Source organism: Notechis scutatus, chromosome 2 (assembly GCF_049901735.1).
Source record: "Notechis scutatus isolate UNSWTSFEM ecotype Mainland chromosome 2, rNotScu1.2, whole genome shotgun sequence".
Classification (NCBI taxonomy): domain Eukaryota; kingdom Metazoa; phylum Chordata; class Lepidosauria; order Squamata; family Elapidae; genus Notechis; species Notechis scutatus.
Genome location: NC_142010.1, coordinates 189,541,512 through 189,560,652, shown reverse-complemented (window position 1 = coordinate 189,560,652; position 19,141 = coordinate 189,541,512). Strand labels below are relative to the sequence as shown.

Genomic DNA, 19,141 nt, shown 5'->3' with positions numbered 1-19,141 from the left:
TCTCCAGCATGCTTGTTTTTCCCAGATTGTGTGTACATAAAACATACTTTTAAAAAATGACTTCATTCTAATCATTTCTTACTTTTTCTATTTTCTAGATTCTTGCCTACACAATTGCCTGTGTCTGTGTTTCTGCTTTCAGCACTAGGATTGTTGAGGCTACAGAGGCTGAAGAGGTTATGGACAAGTTGCAGAAATTAACAGAAATGAATCAGCAGGTCATATAAAGCTTTTAGATCAATTTTATGCTTTTATATTTCTGTAATATTTTATGTCATCCTAATGTTTTCAGCAACAGCATGAATGATCTGAAAAGCTAATCAAACTGCTTTTTGAAATGGAGGCAGCAGGAAACCTTAGTCCTGTATGTCTGTGGAGATTCTCAATCATCCAAGTCATGGTTGTCCCAAAGGTGCTTTTCCAAAAAGCAACTCTTGTTTTTTCCCCCCTTGAAAACATTTCAATTCTCATCCAAGAAGCTTCTTCAGTTCTCAGACTGAGATAGGATTTAAATTTGAATGAAGTTGGAGAAGAAAAAGGGAGGCGGACAGATAGTTACAATATCCAGATTCAGGTTACAGATGAGACAGATTTCAAGTACCTTATCTATTAACAATTGTAATGTGTAAATAACCTGTACACTGAGATGGCCTGAAAACTTTGCAAGTGCTGTTAAAGTCCTGCTTTTCCAAAACATCCACTTTGAGGTTTGTCAGGAAATTTGTTGGGAGATTGAAATGCTTTGATATTCCTTTGTTTTGAATCCTGATGTCAAATTTGTGACCTACCAGAATCTTAACAAGAACATGCATAAGATTAGAAGTAAGTTCATATACTTTGCTTCCATTGTGATGTATGCTATCATTTGCCAACAATATCTATCTGAAATTTTTATGTGTGTGTTATTCAGTTATTCATTTCTGGTGACTGCCTGGACAAATCCCTGCAGTTTATCTTTGCAAGGATTTTTGGAAGTGGTTTGCTGTTGTGTGCTTCCTAGACCTGTGAGAGAGTAACTGGGTTTGTACCTATGGCAGGACCAGAACTCTAGATTCTATCTAGAACAAATGGGAGATAGTCTTTGTGCAAAAGACTTAATGGACACAAAACTGACATATATTAATACATTACAATTGTTAATTGATAAGGTTTTTGTGATTTGTTTTATAAGTAAATTGCATCTGCATAATCACTTTTCCTTCTCTCTTTCTCCTGCCTTTGTTCAATGTAAATCCTTCATCTACAACTGATGAAGTGAGTTGCAGTTCAAGAAAGCACAATAATAAGTTTTAATAAAAATTCCTATTCAGAAAAGTTGGTATCAAAGTCCAGATTTTTTTTGCCACTGTCAACTAACATGGCTTCCTCTTACAATGTCCAAATAATTGAAAATTTTAAGAGTATAATCTCAACTCATTTGGAGGGTACCAGTTGAAAAAGGCTGCTCCATCTTATTCAGGACTTTGAAGTCATTATGTCAACTGTTTCCCTCCTCAGAGTCTAGCCTGCTAATTTTTAATGCAATTATATAAAGAATACTAGGAAACTGAAAGGGGTCACTTCAAAGTGGAAGGGGATGATGTTTACCATATAATGAAACCATTCGTGGCTTTGCAATCTTTTAATCTGGTATATTTTTGTTTGTGAATTCTAAGATTTTTTTTCACTTTTAATTACACTTGATCTTAAGCAGTATTTTATCTGGTTTGGAAGAAGGGCTGCTCTGTGAGCAATACTGTACAGTGCAAGTTCATTTCCATGCTTGAGTGCGACAACGTAAAAGCATTTTGATTTTGTTTGTTTCAAAGAACTCACAACTGTACTGCAGTACACATCTTAAATTAAGGATTTCTCTGCCCTTCCCCTTTCCTCCGTTTTTTTTTTTTCTCACTTTGGAAACAATGCAAAACAAACGGCCTTCGTAATGTGCTGCCTGCTTTATGTCTTATTCTGCTCCAGACACCAGGTTTTGCCTTAGCCTTGGGGAGCCTTGTTCATGGATTGTCTGTATGCGGACATGGAAAAGCAGATGTTCTCAGCAATAAGTTATTTCCTGCCTGGATGAAAACTGTACTTGCCGAGGTAAAGCACTTGGAACTGGATGAGTTGACTGACAGCTAGAACTATTCCTGGGGATGCAGTGTGCCAGTTGGCTGCTTTTTTTAAAATATGGAATAAATTTATCTGTTTTTGCTAGCTGTGGTTAATGGAAAGTCTTGAGGCTTAGAATGGGCTGATTCTATTCATTCTCCCCCCCCCCCCAATGAAACTGGCTTATTAGGGCAACCTGGTCTACCCAACTATGGGATGAAACATACTGCTTCCACTTTCATATTTCAGCCACAATCCAGAAGCCTTTGCAGGCAGCCACTTTCGCGACAAACTATTTTTGTGTTCAATTCCATTCTTTTTGTTTCTATTTCCCCCACTAGTGGTGGGATTCTACCGGTTCTGTCCACTTCCGTAGAACCGGTTGCTCTGAAAAGCAGCAAACAGAGAACATACATAGAACCGGTTCTATGTCTGCTGCTGTTTTGGCCCGCCCGCCCGCCCGGGCTCTTACCTGACCTTTATTTCCTGCTTTTTCAACCTCAGGTACTTTGCGTGACACAGCTGCGGTTGAAAAAGCAGAAAAAAAGTGCTTTTTCAACCACTGCGTACCCGCGCACAGCGCTGCTCAGCTGTCCAGGCAGCTAGCTGATGATGATATACACGCGCATGCAGCATACGTCAGGTGTGTGTGTGGGAGAAGCGTGCATGCGCACGCAAAATGTAAAATCACCGAACCGGTAGTTACACTGGTCGGATCCCACCCCTGTCCCCCACCCATAAAGGACACCTGAAGATCCAGGATTCATGCAGTGAAGCTAAATGAGCTTCTGGATCTTCTAAATCATTGAGAACTGGGCTGCGCTAAGTTTGACCCAGGGCCAAACTTACATCAGCAGATGTATTTCCTGGTTCCTACACTGCTTTTAACTGGAAACCAGTGGCATGGTAGAAATTAAGTGAAGCTGCTTAACACTTCCCTGTCCATCTGTTCTCCCCACCCCAGTTGCTTTACCACAGTATTGTTTTTTAACGGATAGAAAAGCAACCACAAAGATTTCGGGGGTTAAAGTGGTTGAAGGTGAAAGTTTCTAAGCAGTCATTTTTCTCTTCCCTTTTGTGCTATTCATCTCTTCCTGACCACAGAGTCCCATAGCTGCATTTCATTTTTGAAATGATTAAAAGGCTGAATAAGTTATGAATTGAATCCTGAGAGGATGAGTGGAAAGCTTTCCATTTCACAATGCTGATAGTAGCATATTTGGTATCAGGATGTCTGTCATTGGATCAGTGGCTAGAAGAATTTGGGGGAAGGGGGATCTCTTCTTGCAGGAAGCAATTCAAGAACATTCACTTCTTCTCTAACAAACTTTGATTTTGCTTTGATTCTAGGGAGCCCCTACAATGCAAAGATTAGCAGCAGTCAATGGCTTGGTCTCTCTAGTGGGTTCTGAAAATACCATGATACAGGTAAAATAAGGGCATGGTTATTTCCATCTTGAATTTACATTGTTTTCAAATTTAAGAATAGGAAGGTAACTTTATAGGGTAGATTTAGGAGAAGAGGCAGAGCCTGTGGGCAGAGTCAAGAAAGGACTCAGCCTAGAATTGTTACATGTCCACAGATGCTCCAAGTCCAGCCCCTCTTGAATTCTGTTGTCTTTTATTTTGCACCAATTTAGTACTGACCAATTAGTGGGCTAGATTCTTGTGTTTAGGCTTGAGCAATAAACCTTTTTCATTTGGAATTTATCATACGGTCTTGATTCTTTGCTCCTTATATTATATTTTCAGGTGAATTGAACAAGCCCCGTGGTGTTGCAAAAATATGCTCATACCTGGTGGAAAAACCATAATGTCACGTGAAATTTAGGCAACTTTAGTTCCTTGAGAGCTGCCCCAGAGTGGTTCAGATTTGGAGGGGGGCACAACAGTGTACATGGATAGCAGTACATGAACATCTAAGTCTTCTTTTACATAGAGCACCCTTATAGCTTTCTCTACAATAACACCGCCAATGCTTCCTCTGCCCCCTTCTGCCTAAATGGCTATTTTGAACCATTTTACTGGGAGAATGGCCAGAATATAACTTTGTTTCCTTGCTGCCTGAAAGGATATAAGGCTAGGGCAGAATGTAGTACGGAAAGAGCAAGAGGTCTGTAGATGTATGTATGCCTGCAAGAACTGCTGCTCGTCCTTCATTCCATAGTACTTCTACTAGCCACTATTTTCCCATCTCTCTATTCTTGTTTTTGGAGGAAAACCCTTCTACATTTAAAAAAAAATACATGATTTTTATAGAAAAATGCTAAAACAAGTTGCATGAGCATGTAACAAAAAATGAGAGAGAAGTTGTGTGTGTGTTGTCCAAAAGCAAACTCCAACTACAGGCTTCACAACCTGCTTCCCTCTGGATGTCTTGTTTATCCAAGTTCCAGAATTCTTTGGGACGTCTAGGTGAGAATTTGAGGGGGTTGCCAGCCTAGCACCTCTCCTCTGTATTGCTCTCCTCTAGAACCAGCAGTGGTTTCCCTAAGTTTCCATCAGTGATGCGGAACAGACTTTGCCTCACCAGACAGGGTGGTCTGTGTTATCCCTCCATGCATGAATGAGAGACAAATGTTTATTTAGAATATATAGAAGCTCGATTCTTTTTTCTTCTCTGTGTTGCAACATATTAAGTATTTAGTTTACGATTACACAGTATTTTTCTTTTGAGTATATAGAAGTTCTTTTAATTTATGGTTACACAATGTTTTTCTTTAGAGCAGGGGTCTCCAGCTTTGGCAATTTTAAGAATTCTGGGATTTGAAGTCCTTCAGGCTTAAGATTGCCAAAATTGGAGACCCCTGCTTTAGAGTATATAGAAGATTACTTCTGGTCTCTTCTGGGTGATACAACATATTAAGTATTTAGCTTATTATTACAGAATATTTTTCTCAGTTATACTTTAGTGTGATGAAATATAGAGAATCTCTCTCTCTCTCTCTCTCTCTCTCTCTCTCTCTCTCTATATATATATATATATATATATATATATATATATATATATATATATATATATATATATATATCTGTGTGTGTATGTATGTATTCACTGATAAAAATAAATAAGTTTTAAGTGATTGGTGTTTTCCAATAACAGACATCAATACAGAGTCAACAAAGGTATAGCTTTTACTCAAGAGATATTATACTGTAGTGGTTAAATGTAGGATTAACCCTGGGAAAACCCAAATTCAAGCCTCCTCTCAACCAAAGAAGCTAATTGGGTGACTTTGGGCTAGTATCAAAGAGATGTCATTGGGAAAAATGGGGAAAAGGAGTATGATGTGTTCCTGAATATAACAAACACAATAAATAAACAGCTGAGGAACAGATAGAGTGGCTTACTCAAATAAGTGACTTACTCGAATTCACTTATGCTTCCTTGATTAGTAACCTGTAGAGTGTAATGCCATGTGATTTATTTATTTACTTGTATCCTGCCCTGATTATTTTTACAAATAGCTTAAGGCAGCAAACATATCCAACATATCTTCCTCCTCCTATTTTCCCTACAATAAAACCTTGTGAGGTGGGTTGGGCTGAGAGAAAGTGACTAGGTCAAAGTCACAAGGTGCCTTTCATGGCTAAGGTGGGACTAGAACTCAAGGTCTCCTGTTTTATGTCCTGGTGCCTTAACCATTAGACCATACCCAACATTGCTTTAGCAGCATGTGTTTGGTGTTAGAAAATAAAATTGTTCTCATTTTAAATAAACATTAAAATAAATCATTTGTGTGCGTGTATGTGTGTACACACATACATAAAAGTTCCTCACCATATAGATGCGTTGGCTTTTGGTGCAATTTTTCTCCCATCCATCAGTGTTCTCCCATTTCTTTTTCCTTTTTTTTAAAATAGCTGAAATCAGAAGCTATCCAATCTTCTCAGTTTCAAAGCAAACTAAATGAAGTTATCCGAACCCTGACTCAGGTATGGGTTGACCTATTGGCATTGCTGTGAAATTATTTTGGGGTAAAGTATGGAATTATCTAGGCAGGTCTTTAAGTCCTCAGGTGCTCTATTTCAAAATTGTTGTCACTTTTTTTGTGACATGGTAAAATGATTAAATATAAGGGAATAATTTAATTATCAATGTAATTGATATGATTCAAAAACATAATATTTTGTTGCTGAGGTTATCTTGCTTATTTCTTTCCTGGGCCCATTTCCTTTTCTGAAAGAGCTGGCTTGAAAATGGTTATTAATCATATCAGTCTTTTAACGAGGTTAGAAAATAATCATTGAAATTGCTATCCACTATCCATTGGATCTGACACACCATAGTTCCATCTTCAGCTTTATCAGTAGTCTTTATTCCAGCTTGTAGTGAACTATCTCACTCCAACTAATCATTAAGAAAAAAGACACCTCAATAGCAGCCCGCACTTTTGGTCATAGTGATTAAAATTCACTTTCCAATTTTGGAATCATAGTTTCTTTGCTTTGTATTTCTACTAAATATTCACAGAGGTGTACTCCCATTTGAACAGAATGACTTTCGAGTATGGGTATAATCAGGCAACAATCCCTGAATAGTTTTATATAGTTTTTGCTGTCATTCTTGTTCTTGTTTTGGATTAAAGTTTTCTTATTTAGAATAGGCATGAGCTTTGTTACAGGAAAAATATTCACAGACAATTGAATGGTCATGATTGGACATTTTCCCTTCAACATTTGCCTATTTTTTCCCTTCAAAGAATAAAGCACCTTTTATTCTGTTATCTACAGAATGGTATGGTCTACTCACCTAAATATTGAGTGTGCCTACAGTAATATTATGGGGAACACCACATTAAACTAGTGACATTTATTTTATAATTATGATAACATACATACAATGAGTTATAATTTGGGTTCATTTGTGATGCTTCTCCTTGCAGGTAATCAGCTTTTCTGGGGTGATAGGCCTTCAGGTAAACGCAGCATGGATGCTAGGACATTTGTACCTTTCTAATGTGTCTGCAACCCGTAGTCGAACATCTGGTAAGTAAACTCATCTCATGAGTTTGTAGATTCAGAAAATGTCAGTGGAAAGAGAAAGAGATAATAATAAAGAGTTTTGATATGGTTGGGGCTTATTTTTGAGACTATGAGGTCATCTTGAGTAGAGTGTCTTTTTTCAGTTCATGGGGAGGACACCTGTTGCGTAGAGAAAAGTTTTATTTCTGGTTTGCTAGCGCTCACTGAATTTCCCACAGCCTGCTTTTTCCTACTCTTAAGTTGCCCTGTGATCAAGAGTTAATCATATTGGCTTTCATTTCATTAAATGTAAATGAAATGAAAGTTACTTTTTGACTTGGTCCTGTCCACTATTTCCAGCGTACTACACAAATATCATGCATGGACCTCAGTTTTGAACTCTAATGTCAGGCACCTTTCTATATTCTGCTGTAAAATTGTCAAGTGTAAATGTGAAAATGGTTAAGCTGATTTGTCTTTGTCTTTACAGTTCCTTCTGACTTTAGCTACCTCCCTGAGAAAAGTTTCCTTAGAGCAGCCATTGATTTTATTATAGAAGGCGGAAAGAAAGGTAAACAAAAAATTATTCTATGGGGAAAACATCTTCCAGTGAGGAAATGAAATAATTATTTCACTTCTCTACCACAAATGTGACATGATAATTGAAAGAATGGTCCAAACATTTTTTTTTAACTATAGAAATTATCAGCATTCTCTTTTACAACCGGAGAAGACTTACATTGCTGATGTGAACTTATGATTCTACACATTCTCAATGACTGTAATGTGGACACAGCCAAGAGTATCCCTCTACTTTTTCCCAAAGAATCCAAATTTTTACCATTTACAAGAAGATATTTATAATAGAAAGCAAAGGGTCTGCTTTATGGACTATGGCAGCAGTTTCCAATCTTTGCAGCTTGATGGAACAATGGCGGCAGGGCGGAGTGGGGATGGTTTTGTGTGTGCGCCACTTTCACTAATGCAGCTGCATATGCAAGCTCTCGCTCCCCACCATTTCCACAATCTGGTTCTGAAGGGCCGGGTGTTGGGGACCCCTGGACTATGGAATAAAAAATGGTGCATGCCCATTTGCTTGTGTCCGTTTTAACTTCTTTCATGTCGAATTGGAATTCTTAGGGGGCAAATGGAGGGATATCTGGACCGTGTTTGTATACTTATTTTGCATATCTGAAGAAAAGGGGGGAATGGATCTGGACCTTACTCTGATGAAGGGCTTTCATACCAGATATTACTATGAAGATACAAAATGATTGTATTTTTAAAACTCAGTAAAATATAGTTAAAACTCACAAAAATTAATCAAGTCGTTCTTAGTTTTTATTACTATAAGATATGCCAGTTATTTGGGGTATCTAATTCTTCAAGTAGTAATCGGAGGCTTTGTTTTAGGGCCTGAAGAAGTTCATCCAAGCTTCTTAAAGGCAGCCATGGCACCCATTGCATCGATTGGAGGAAGCTATCAGTATCCCCCTTTGAACTGGGCATCAATTCTCGCCCCGCTGCTGCGACTAGATTTTGGTATGCTTAAAAAATAAATAAATAAATAACTGAATCTTGTTTGTATTCCTTTGAGTAGATAAATAATTTCATCAGATCTCTTCTTTTAGTATAGAGCAACATTTTTTATTTATCCCTGTTTATCCACTATTAAGCATTCTTCACAGGTGGTGGAAGGTGAAAACTTTATGCATTCGGTTTATGAATTTCCTTGTAACTTAATGGGCTCCATTACACCATTTGTTTGTCATGACATTTGAAAATTTAAATTTGCATCATAGATTTCAAGGAGCAGAAGAAATACAATTAGAGCAAAAGTGCAGCGTCCTCTCCCATATGACGGGACTTGGATACATGGTGGAGAACTGATTATGAGTTTCTTTATTTCCTCAGCATGTATTCTCAGTTCATGTAAATACCATTTTTGTGGTACTATTTGTTTAAATCTTAAATCAAGTCAAGCTCTTCTATTCTAATATATTTAAATTTTGTTTAAAGTCCTACTTGGCCTTGGTTGACTAATGCAAATTTTTCTATTTATCGTGCTCCTGTAATTGGATTTTAGTTTCATTATACTTTTAGAATAATTTTTGTAACTCAGTATCAAATCAAAATGTAATTGCAGTCATCTATTGAATTGAGTATCTGCTGGAACATAGAAAAAGTAAATGGTAAGTGTAAACAAATGAAATAAATACTTCATGTATCTGAAATGAATAAATAAGAGATAAAGACCATTTCACTTGGTTTTCATTTTTGCACAGAACCAGGCACTCCCTGGTACCCGATGATTGTTTCAATCAGGATCAGCACTAGTGTATAGGTAGTCCTCAACTTACGACCAAATTTCTATTGTTAAGTGAGGCTTTTGTTAATGTCTCACTTAAGTGAGTTTTGTCCCATTTTACCACCTTTCTTGCCTTAGTTGTTAAATGAATCACTGCAGTTGATAAGTTAGTAACCCAGTTGTTAAGTGAATTGGACTTCCCCATTGACTTTGCTTGTCAAAAGGTCATGAAAGGTGATCAAGTGACCTTGGGACATAGCAACAGTCATAAATACGAATCAGTTGCCAAGCGTCTGAATTTTGTTCACATGATCATGGAGATGCTGCAACAGTTGTAAGTGTGAGAAATGGTCATAAATTACTTTTTTCAGTACCACTGTAACTTTGAACGGTCACTAAATGAACTGTTAAGACACAGATTACCTCTGTACTGCTTTTCTGTGGTCCCTGAAACATTGCTTGTATTCTATTATGTTTTCCAGGGCAATGGAAATTTCCTTGAATATAGAACATTAGAACATAAGACTAATGGAATTGGAAGGGACCAACTCTATTATTGAGTTGGTCCCTTCCAACTCTATTATTCTATGCTAATAGTAGACCAACTCTATTATTGAGTTCTAACTCAATAGAGTTGGAAGGATATATAGGAAGTTGAGGTTGGTGTTTTATTCCAATCCTTTTGCTATGTCTTCTTATGACTTCAGTTCTCCATCCTTTTTTCTTTTAGGAGAAGAAATACAGCAGTTGTGTATTGAAATAGCTGTGACCCAGGCCCAATCATCTCAGAATGCAGCAGTGATTTTAGGCATGTGGGTGGCACCACCTCTGGTCTACAGTCTAAGTGTATGTGTTCTTTCTCTAATGGTTCTATTTCCCAGTTTTGGGGGTGGACATGGAAAGTCAGTTTTTTTTACCATGTGGTTCTTCTCCATTCAATACAAAAGGGGGGTGGGGGGTGGAACACATATTTTAGTGAAATAGGTTTATACTCTTTTTAAAACTAACCTATTCTCTGAATGAAAAAGAAGAAACATTTGTAAATGTAAAATGAAATCATATTGGTTTAGGTATTCTTCAAATACATACATGTATTTTTCAAAGACATTTGTTGAAAATAATAAACAATCAACTATGATTTAACGTTGTAATAGATATTAGATTCCTGTGAATCCCTAATGCTATGAATTTGCTCATCAGATACAAGCCAAGAAGTACCTTTTTTCTTCCTTACCTCTGTGGATGAAATATGTAGCAGAAGACAAACAGCAGATCTTCACTGAAGTATTTATGGTGCAGCATTTTGACACAAAGAAACAGTCAAAAAACCAAGACCTTTGCTGGAATATTTTGCAAGGACTCAGCCAAGCTATGAAATCTCCTAGCCCAACTCAGCACAGCTGGAGTTGTTTTTGCAAAGCTGCTGAGAAGATATTTGAGCTTTTGCCAGATGAGATTTGGGTAAGGAAAAGTAAACATTTGAAGTATTAAAATTTTGCTGAAAAAACGCCTCATTTGGGAAGATAAAAGAGGTTGATGAACTGGAAAGGCTAGAGGAAAAAGAATGAACTGTGACATATGCAGATATTTTACTGCATATAATATTTTAATCAGAGCTTTCATAGAGATTGCCTTACACAAGTATGCTGTAGGATAATCTCTTGTACTTTTTAAAATGAGTATGCATGTAATTTGAGGACAACTTAGATCAACATTACCATTGAACTAGAGAATCACATTTGATTCCATTGCTTCAAAAAAATATCTATTAACTCAATTAAGTTGGAATTCCACTCAGAGGATGTTCACTGAACTGAGTTCGTGTTAGAAACTGAAGTACTGAGTGAATAAGATTAATTGAAATGTTATTTTGCAAAATTTTCCTTGGGGCCTAATATGGCAAATATATAAAATGGATTTAGAAATGACCTAAGCTGTTATTTTTAGTTAATAGAGCAAAATCATATTTAATTCTGCCCATGAATTTAGAATTATGATTGCAGGACTTGTAAGGGACTCCAGTCTTAATGAACAATACTGAAGCCCTTTTTCACATGTTGATTTGAACACATTCAAGGAAAAAGTGGGGTGGGGTTATTCATACTAATCCTACCTCCCTCATCTTCTCATGTGCATGGGACTAAATTTCTCTAAAATCATTCTAAAAATGATTGCATTCCTTTGATCAAAAGTGTGTTTATTTTTATACTTATTGCAAATTTGAACAATTTGCAATAAACTGGGCAACTTTACAATTAGACCCGGTGGCTCAGTGGCTAAGACGCTGAGCTTGTCGATCAGAAAGGTCAGCTGTTCGGTGGTTTGAATCCCTAGCGCCACGTAACGGAGTGAGCTCTTGTTACTTGTCCCAACTTCTGCCAACCTAGCAGTTCAAAAGCAAGTAGAAAAATAGGGACCACTTTGGTGGGAAGGTAACAGCGTTTCGTGCGCCTTCAGCGTTTATAGTCATGCCGGCCACATGACCACAGAGACGTCTTTGGACAGCGCTGGCTCTTTGGCTTTGTAACAGAGATGAGCACCACCCCCTAGAGCCGGAAACGACTAGCACGTATGTGCAAAGGGAATCTTTACCTTTACCTTACAATTAGACATCTTTATTTTATCGAAAGCATAGTTCTCTGAATATTACATTCTTGAAGTCTAGGAAAATGTAACAAAGGCCGAAGTGACATGAAATGAGGAAAAAGAGCACTTGGTGGACAATTATATGTGTATATATAGAATTGTAAAGAAGGCAAATCTGGCTTATCCAGTATTAAAAGCAGAAATATAATCTTCTCATACATTAGACTCTTTATGTTTTCAGAATTTGAGCGTATCTAGTTACAGGATAAAAAGATCCCAAAACAATTTTGATTTTTTTTTTATTTAGAGCCTGGTTAGTTACCAGTAACATAACGCAAAGTTATTGAAGCAGATAGTATTAATTTCCAGGCCACAAGCAGGCTTTTTTTAAAAACTCTCTTGATCTTTAAAAAAAAATGGAACCATACATGACATTCAGTGATTTAATTCTGTACTTCCCTATCAGCTGTCATGGCAATGGGGCATATTTCTTCCTTACAACTGCCCTATTTATTTTGCCTTTAATATCCTGCCTTACCTCTTACTTCTGCTTTTGTCTAGTTTTCTTGCTTATTGAAGCATGGGCTGCATTCAGGAAATTTCAGTGCAGTCTTTCCGCCCCCCGCTCTCCCCTCCCCCAAGATTTTGTTGCTTGCTTCATTGGTAGGAGGAGGATGAATGATAGTTTGGGTTCCAACAGTAATACTATTTTGATTTTTACACCGGCTTTTCATGGGTATTGTATATAGAGGTTTTCAACATTTTAGTCACAGGTAGAAATGAGCACCTCACTACTCTTTGGATGCTTCTGAATTGAAAAGATTAGTCAGCTATAAGCTGTTGTCCAGGAGCCTCCCCAAAGAATGTGTGTTGGTAAACAAGCAAACATTTTAGTCTTACAAAACAACCTGGGAAACAAATTGATGGGGTAGAGGTTAGGATTGTTTTGTTTTTTTATATTAGGCACATTCATGTAATGCTGTGCATAAGAATCACTAGTTTGATCAGTTAATAAATACAGATATCACTGTGGGCATTTATGATACTGTATTGGTCATTCCTTCATTTTCCAGTAACCTCAAGATAGTTTTGGTCTCTGTTTAAAGCATTATTGTTTTTGGTACATGGTATCATTTGTTCACATTGCTATCACTGATAACATTAAGCAAAAGTTTAAAATTTGAAACAGAAGAATATTAAAATCATATATCACAACATAATAACTTTTCTGGCTTGGCTAAGGCTAAAACATGTGTTTGTTTCTATTTCTTCAGCAGGATGACGTAAAGATGTATATACTTGCAGCAAAATGTCTCTCAGAAATGGTTGATACAGAAATTGAACGGATTACAGAAGTTTCAAAGGTAGATGCATTTTAGCCTTATTAATCTTTTACGGAGATGGAGGATAATTATTTCTGTCTACTGTTCTACATAACATTATCATTATCATTCCAAAGTCTAGATGCATATAGTAAGGCAGATTTTAATTTTATGCTTTTATTTAAAACTTGACACCATTTGAAAATAGGGTTTGAGTAATTAAGGTATTTCCTAGTAATATAAAAATGCCACTTCTTGGTCGGTTTGGAAGTAGATACTGAACTAAAATCCCGATAACCTTAAAACAAGAGTTTGAAAGATGATACCATTCACAAAAATAAAGTTATGTAGATAGTTTTCTTAAAGTAAGTAGCATGCCAGGGACTAATCTATTTTGGTCCTGATGAGACAGGCAGAGTGGCTTTAATTTATTACCCCCGCCAGTCTGAGACAGAATCAGTATTGATGGCTCCACATGGGAGACAGACAGACAGACAGACAGACAGACACAACTCCCAATATTTGTGTAGTTTTATGTTCTGAGGGCTAAGCCGCTTTTTGTCAAGAAGCTTTTTTAATAAAGGAAATTATAAGTTTTTGAACTGATTTCCAGAAGTGTGAAGATTCCAACTGATTCTTATTCACCATACCAGAATTATTTTTGTATGAAATGAAGTATTGCTGTCTTATACATGTAACACTATTTTTGCTCTCCGAGCCAGTTTTCAAATGCTTTGACCCCATAAATCATGGTTTATAAACTAGGGTGTACTATCGTGAAAGGTGTTTTTATTTTTTATCCCTCAAGCCTGATTTCCTTCTTCCTTTTGTTTATTAGTATTACGCATTGATTCAGAACAATAATTGTGCATTTTACAAAACCTACTTTATTCGTGCCCATAATTGGAGAACTCTTTAAATCCATGGCTATAATTTGTGAATCATAAAGTATCATGATTTAAATTAACTATGATTTTCATATGTGTGTATATATAAAATGTGCCTGGAAGGGAAGAAAAAAGGATTTAATTCAATAGAGTTGGGAAGTATATGTATGAAACTGCATCCTGATTTTCAATTAGGGTATGCTTTAAAACATTTTAAATGTTGCATTTTGTTAATGTGAAATTCAGGAGCATCGCCAGAAACATTTTCAACGGAGAACTCTTTTCTGATTATGCGATGTCCCTTTTTCTTTCTCAGAAATTGTGAGGAAATGTTTCCTGTCTTCAAATAATAATGAGTAAGAACTTACACCATAGAGCCCGTTTCCTATTTTTCATCCATTTCATGGTTTGTTTTGCAGAACAATTTGGAAAAGGTTGCATTTGTCAGAGTTTATTTAGTATCTCAAGGCAGATTTCCTTTGCTGAGATGGAACGATGTGATTAGTGTTGCGGCTGGGTGCCAGCAGAAAGAAACCATTGTTTGGATGCTGCTGCACAGCTTTTATCATGCACGAATCCTGAGCCATGAAAACACGGGTAAGATATCATGGCCAAAAACAAAACAAAAAAAACGTGGCCGATCCACTAATATCCATTTAGTATCATTACTAATAGTAATGTATCAAACCTCCTTTTATTCACATTTGCTAATTACTTTCTCCCCAGTCCTTCTGTAGAACTATGCATGCGCAAATACCCCCTTCCCCTTCCCCAGTTCCAGGCAGACATCAGAAAGATGGAGATTTATTGAACTGCTAGTAGACTGCATTTGGCCTTGTGGAACATAAATTGTGCAAGGTCAGCATAAATTCCTGGAGCATATTATTTACAGTCCTTTTAAAAAATATTCCCCCCCCCACTCCCTTTCAGATTTCCTGAATGTCGGTATATCTTTTTCTCTTAATTTTATCAGAGCTTCATGTGCTATCGGATCCTATCAATACATAAAGAAAATCTGAGGGGGAATAAAATAACAACAAAGTTTGGTACTTATTTCACTTATTTCATAAATTTATCCATCGAGCACTGTGCCTGTGTAAAAAAAAAAGTAACCACTCTCCCACCCCTATCCAGTCAATGCAGTTAAAATAATAAAAGCCAATTGTACTTGATATTTCAATGTATAGATTTGGACCCCTCCTGCCCTATATAAACCTCACAAACTTTGTCACAACATCACCATACAAATTCTAAAAGCACACCTTATCCTGCTCTAAAAGGTTTTTGAAAACTTTTATTAAAAAGTTATTAATACCTATCCATTTGAGAGAGAAAAGTTACATGCAAACAATTTAGAAATCTCTAAGCTTTGGTGATATATAGTCAGAGACACAGTGTTGAAATAGAAAAGACTTGGGGCAATAGTGAATCTTCCCAAGAGTGGTTGTCCTGTCCAAATTGATCCAAGAGCACAGCATAATACCATCCAGGGAGTCATAAAGGAATCACAGACAACATTCTGGATCTTCATGCTTCTCTCGGCCTGGTTAAATCCAGAATTCATAAATCTACCATCAGAAAAATACTGTATAGAAATGGGATGAAAGAGTAATGGTGGAAGCCATTGTTTATAAAAGAAGCGTTGATCTTCATCTGAGTCCTTAAAACTGATAGAAACTTGAAACTTGAAGTAACTTTTTTTTTTATTTAAAAAATCTGTAAGACAATCTAATTTGGAAGAGTTATTATCCTACAACTCTTAAAATGCCTGTATGAATGGGCATATCTCTACAGAACATAAGACATAGAATAGAAGATAAAATAATACAGTTGGAAGGGATCTTGGAGATCGTCTAGTCCAAATTCCTACTCAAATAAGAAATCCTATACCATGTCAGACAAATGGTTGTCCAGTCCCTTTTTCAAAGCCTCCAGTGGTGGAGCACCCACAACTTCTGAAGGCAAGCTATTCCATCGTTTGATTGCTTTCGCCATTAGGAAATTTCTCTTCAGTTCTAGGTTGCTTCTCTCCCTTGTTAGCTTCCATCCACTGTTTCTTGTCTTGCCTTTTGATGCTTTGGAAAATAGTTTGACCCTCTCGTCTTTGTAGGAGCCCCTCAAATATTGAAGCACTACAGAGAGAGACGGAGGGAGGGAGAAGAGAGGGGGATGGAGGGGGAGAGAGAGAGAGACCCATTGTAAGCCTCTTTTTCCTTAAGTCATCTTCAATTATTCGACCATCAATCAATCCATTATTGCCTTCAAGCAATTCTCAAAAACCTGCAAACTTCACAGTTTCTGGTGGAGACATTGAATTAAGTATCTTATATTTAAAACAGTCTCTGTGGCCATGTGGCTATGTGTCTTCATATCAGTCTTGTCTTTTGGTGCCTGGCAGGACAAATCTCTGTGGTTTGTTTGCAAGTTTTCAAAAGTGATTTACCATTGCCTGCTTCCTAGGGCTGACAGAGTGTGACTAGCCTGAAGCCATCCAGATAGCTTCATGTCTAAAATGGGACTAGGAGTCACAATCTCTTGAGTTTTTAGCCTGGTATCTTAACCACTACACCAATCTGTGGCTTATCAATACCATAATGATTATAAAATAAAGCAGTTTCCACTGAATCAGGCCCCGTTTCTTTACCTAGACATAGCCATGTCAGTTTCTTGACAATTACATAATAGTTATTTCTATTGCCATCTTCTTATACGCTTTTTGAGTTCCATGTCTAATCTGTAACTGTTTTGAGATTTCCTGGTTGTCTCCTATCCAAGAAGTAACTAGCTATTGCCACCTATTGATGATTAGAAAATAATTAAAGCAATACTCCAGCTATTTAGATCGGGGTGTCAAACTCAATTTCTTTGAGGGTCGCATCTGCATTGTGTTGGACCTCAGGGGGCTAAGGTGGGTGTGGCCAGGGTGGACATGGTCAGCTTGACATCACTCATGCCAGGTTCGCCCGTGGTGGCCTGAGTGCTCTGCCAGAGAAAACGGGCTCCCGGGCTCCGTTTTCAGCTATGACAGCCTCCTGCAATCCTCTGCCAGAGAAAACAGAGCTTGGGAGGGCTGCCCACGGCCCTTGCAAGTTCCATTTTTGGCTGCGACGGCCTCCTGAAACTCTGCCAGTGTAAACAGGGCTCAGGAGAGCCATGGGCCAGGCTCTGTTTTTGCTGGCACAGGCCGGTCCTTTGCTGTTTCCAGGGCAGCCCTGCGGGCCAGATCTAAGCACCCCATGGGACGAATCCGGCCCCTGGGCCTTGAGTTTGACACTCCTGATATAGACCCTTAAACCCAATATGCATATCATTTTCAATATATCTGAAGGAAATGTGGTTGTGGAATTCTTGTGTTATGACTGGAAATGTGGGGGAAATGTCCATAAGATTAGGATTACACAACATTTGAAAACGGGTGTGTGATTTTGACCTCTGTGCTTTTGCTTTTACAGGAGTCTTAAAAAGAATGGAGTGGCTCTTGGAATTCATGGGATATATTAAAAAAGTTTCCTTAAATACGGCCTCTATGCAAAATGTTTCTCCCCAAGAGGTACATTGCTGAAAAATTACATTTTGTTTCCAGACAAGGAAAATAAATTGAAATGTGTGGTTTAAATTCTTGTGAGGAATATCAAGAAATGCTTGCTTTGAGAGAAGATCATGTTATTATTTCCATAATGAAAATGTCAGCTTGTTGAAACACACACACACACACATATATATACACATACATATACATATACATATACATATACATATACATATACATATACATATACATATACATATACATACATACATACATACATACATACTTACATACATACATACATACATACATACATACATACATATATATATATATATATATATATATATATATATATATACATACATACATACATACATACATACATACATACACACAGACACAGACACACACACACCAAAATAATATTTGGGGACTCCTGTTTAAAATTTGGAAATTTATCATCTGGAATGCCTGACTAGTGATAAAATCTAAGAAGAAAATATTTTGGATATACATTTAGAAATAGCTGCAATTAAAATTCAAATGCTTTTAAGATTTGTAAAACCATCGGTATGATTTGCTTGGCACATTATTTAGCTGAATTGAATTATTCATATTATTGTCATTATAATAATAATCCACAAATACAAGATGTAATGAAATATAATCTCTATAAAATAGGCAGTGAAAATCAAGTAAAACATATCCAAAGACTTTACACTCCGCACTCCTATCTAAATGGTTCTCTGATATATTCGAAAATTGCAAGCCAGACTTTAATTTTGCATATTTATTTTCTTTTCCATTAGTGTCAGCAGTAAATTGAGCAGAATTCTGAAAAATCACGTGTTCTTAATTAATTATATGTCAATATTTGAGCCATAGTTTCTTGAGCAGTAGCAGTAGAATGCATAAAGCCCAGAGCTGTATTTAGATCACTTTAAGCCAAAAGCAAAACACATTATAGGTTAGCCTTTTATGTGAACCAGATTAAATTCTGCTTCGTGACTTGTATTGCTTCTTGTTTTTTGAGGAAAGCATAAAATTCATTAGCATAGAATTACTTTATTAAGTTACATATTTTATTGTGAATAAGCCCCATGAGGATAGTAGTAAGTTTGATTGGTCAGGTAGTCCTCAACTTACAACAGTTCAAAGTTACAATGACGTTGAAAAAAGTGATTTATGACTATTTTTCAGATTTATGACCGATATAACATCCTCATGGTCACATGATTTACATTTGGATACTTGGCCACTGACTCACATTTGTGACCATTGTAGTATCCCGGGGTTGTGTAATCACCTTTTGCGACCTTCTGACAAGCAAAGTCAGTGGGGAAACCATATTCACTTCACCGAGTTTCTAATTTAAGAATTCCAATGATTCACTGAACTATGTGGCAAGAAAAGTCATAAAATGGGGCAAACTCACTTAACAAATTTCTCA

General features: G+C 36.9%; 1 protein-coding gene across 2 annotated transcripts in view; it reads left to right on the top strand.

Moving 5' to 3' along the window:
- Nucleotides 1–19,141, top strand: part of FOCAD (focadhesin) — a 150,977-nt gene that overhangs the window by 127,170 nt on the left and 4,666 nt on the right. Inside the window, exons 30-41 of one of the 2 annotated variants that reach the window (XM_087957633.1) lie at nt 99–218; nt 1,960–2,082; nt 3,442–3,519; nt 5,956–6,027; nt 6,978–7,080; nt 7,547–7,627; nt 8,470–8,598; nt 10,095–10,210; nt 10,565–10,825; nt 13,228–13,314; nt 14,579–14,756; nt 17,612–17,709. In XM_087957633.1, the coding sequence (XP_087813759.1) occupies nt 99–218; nt 1,960–2,082; nt 3,442–3,519; nt 5,956–6,027; nt 6,978–7,080; nt 7,547–7,627; nt 8,470–8,598; nt 10,095–10,210; nt 10,565–10,825; nt 13,228–13,314; nt 14,579–14,756; nt 17,612–17,709 (1,446 nt within the window). Of the gene's footprint in view, nt 1–98; nt 219–1,959; nt 2,083–3,441; nt 3,520–5,955; nt 6,028–6,977; nt 7,081–7,546; nt 7,628–8,469; nt 8,599–10,094; nt 10,211–10,564; nt 10,826–13,224; nt 13,315–14,578; nt 14,757–17,611; nt 17,710–19,141 lie in introns of both variants that reach the window. The other variant, XM_026680279.2, reaches the window with a different exon arrangement.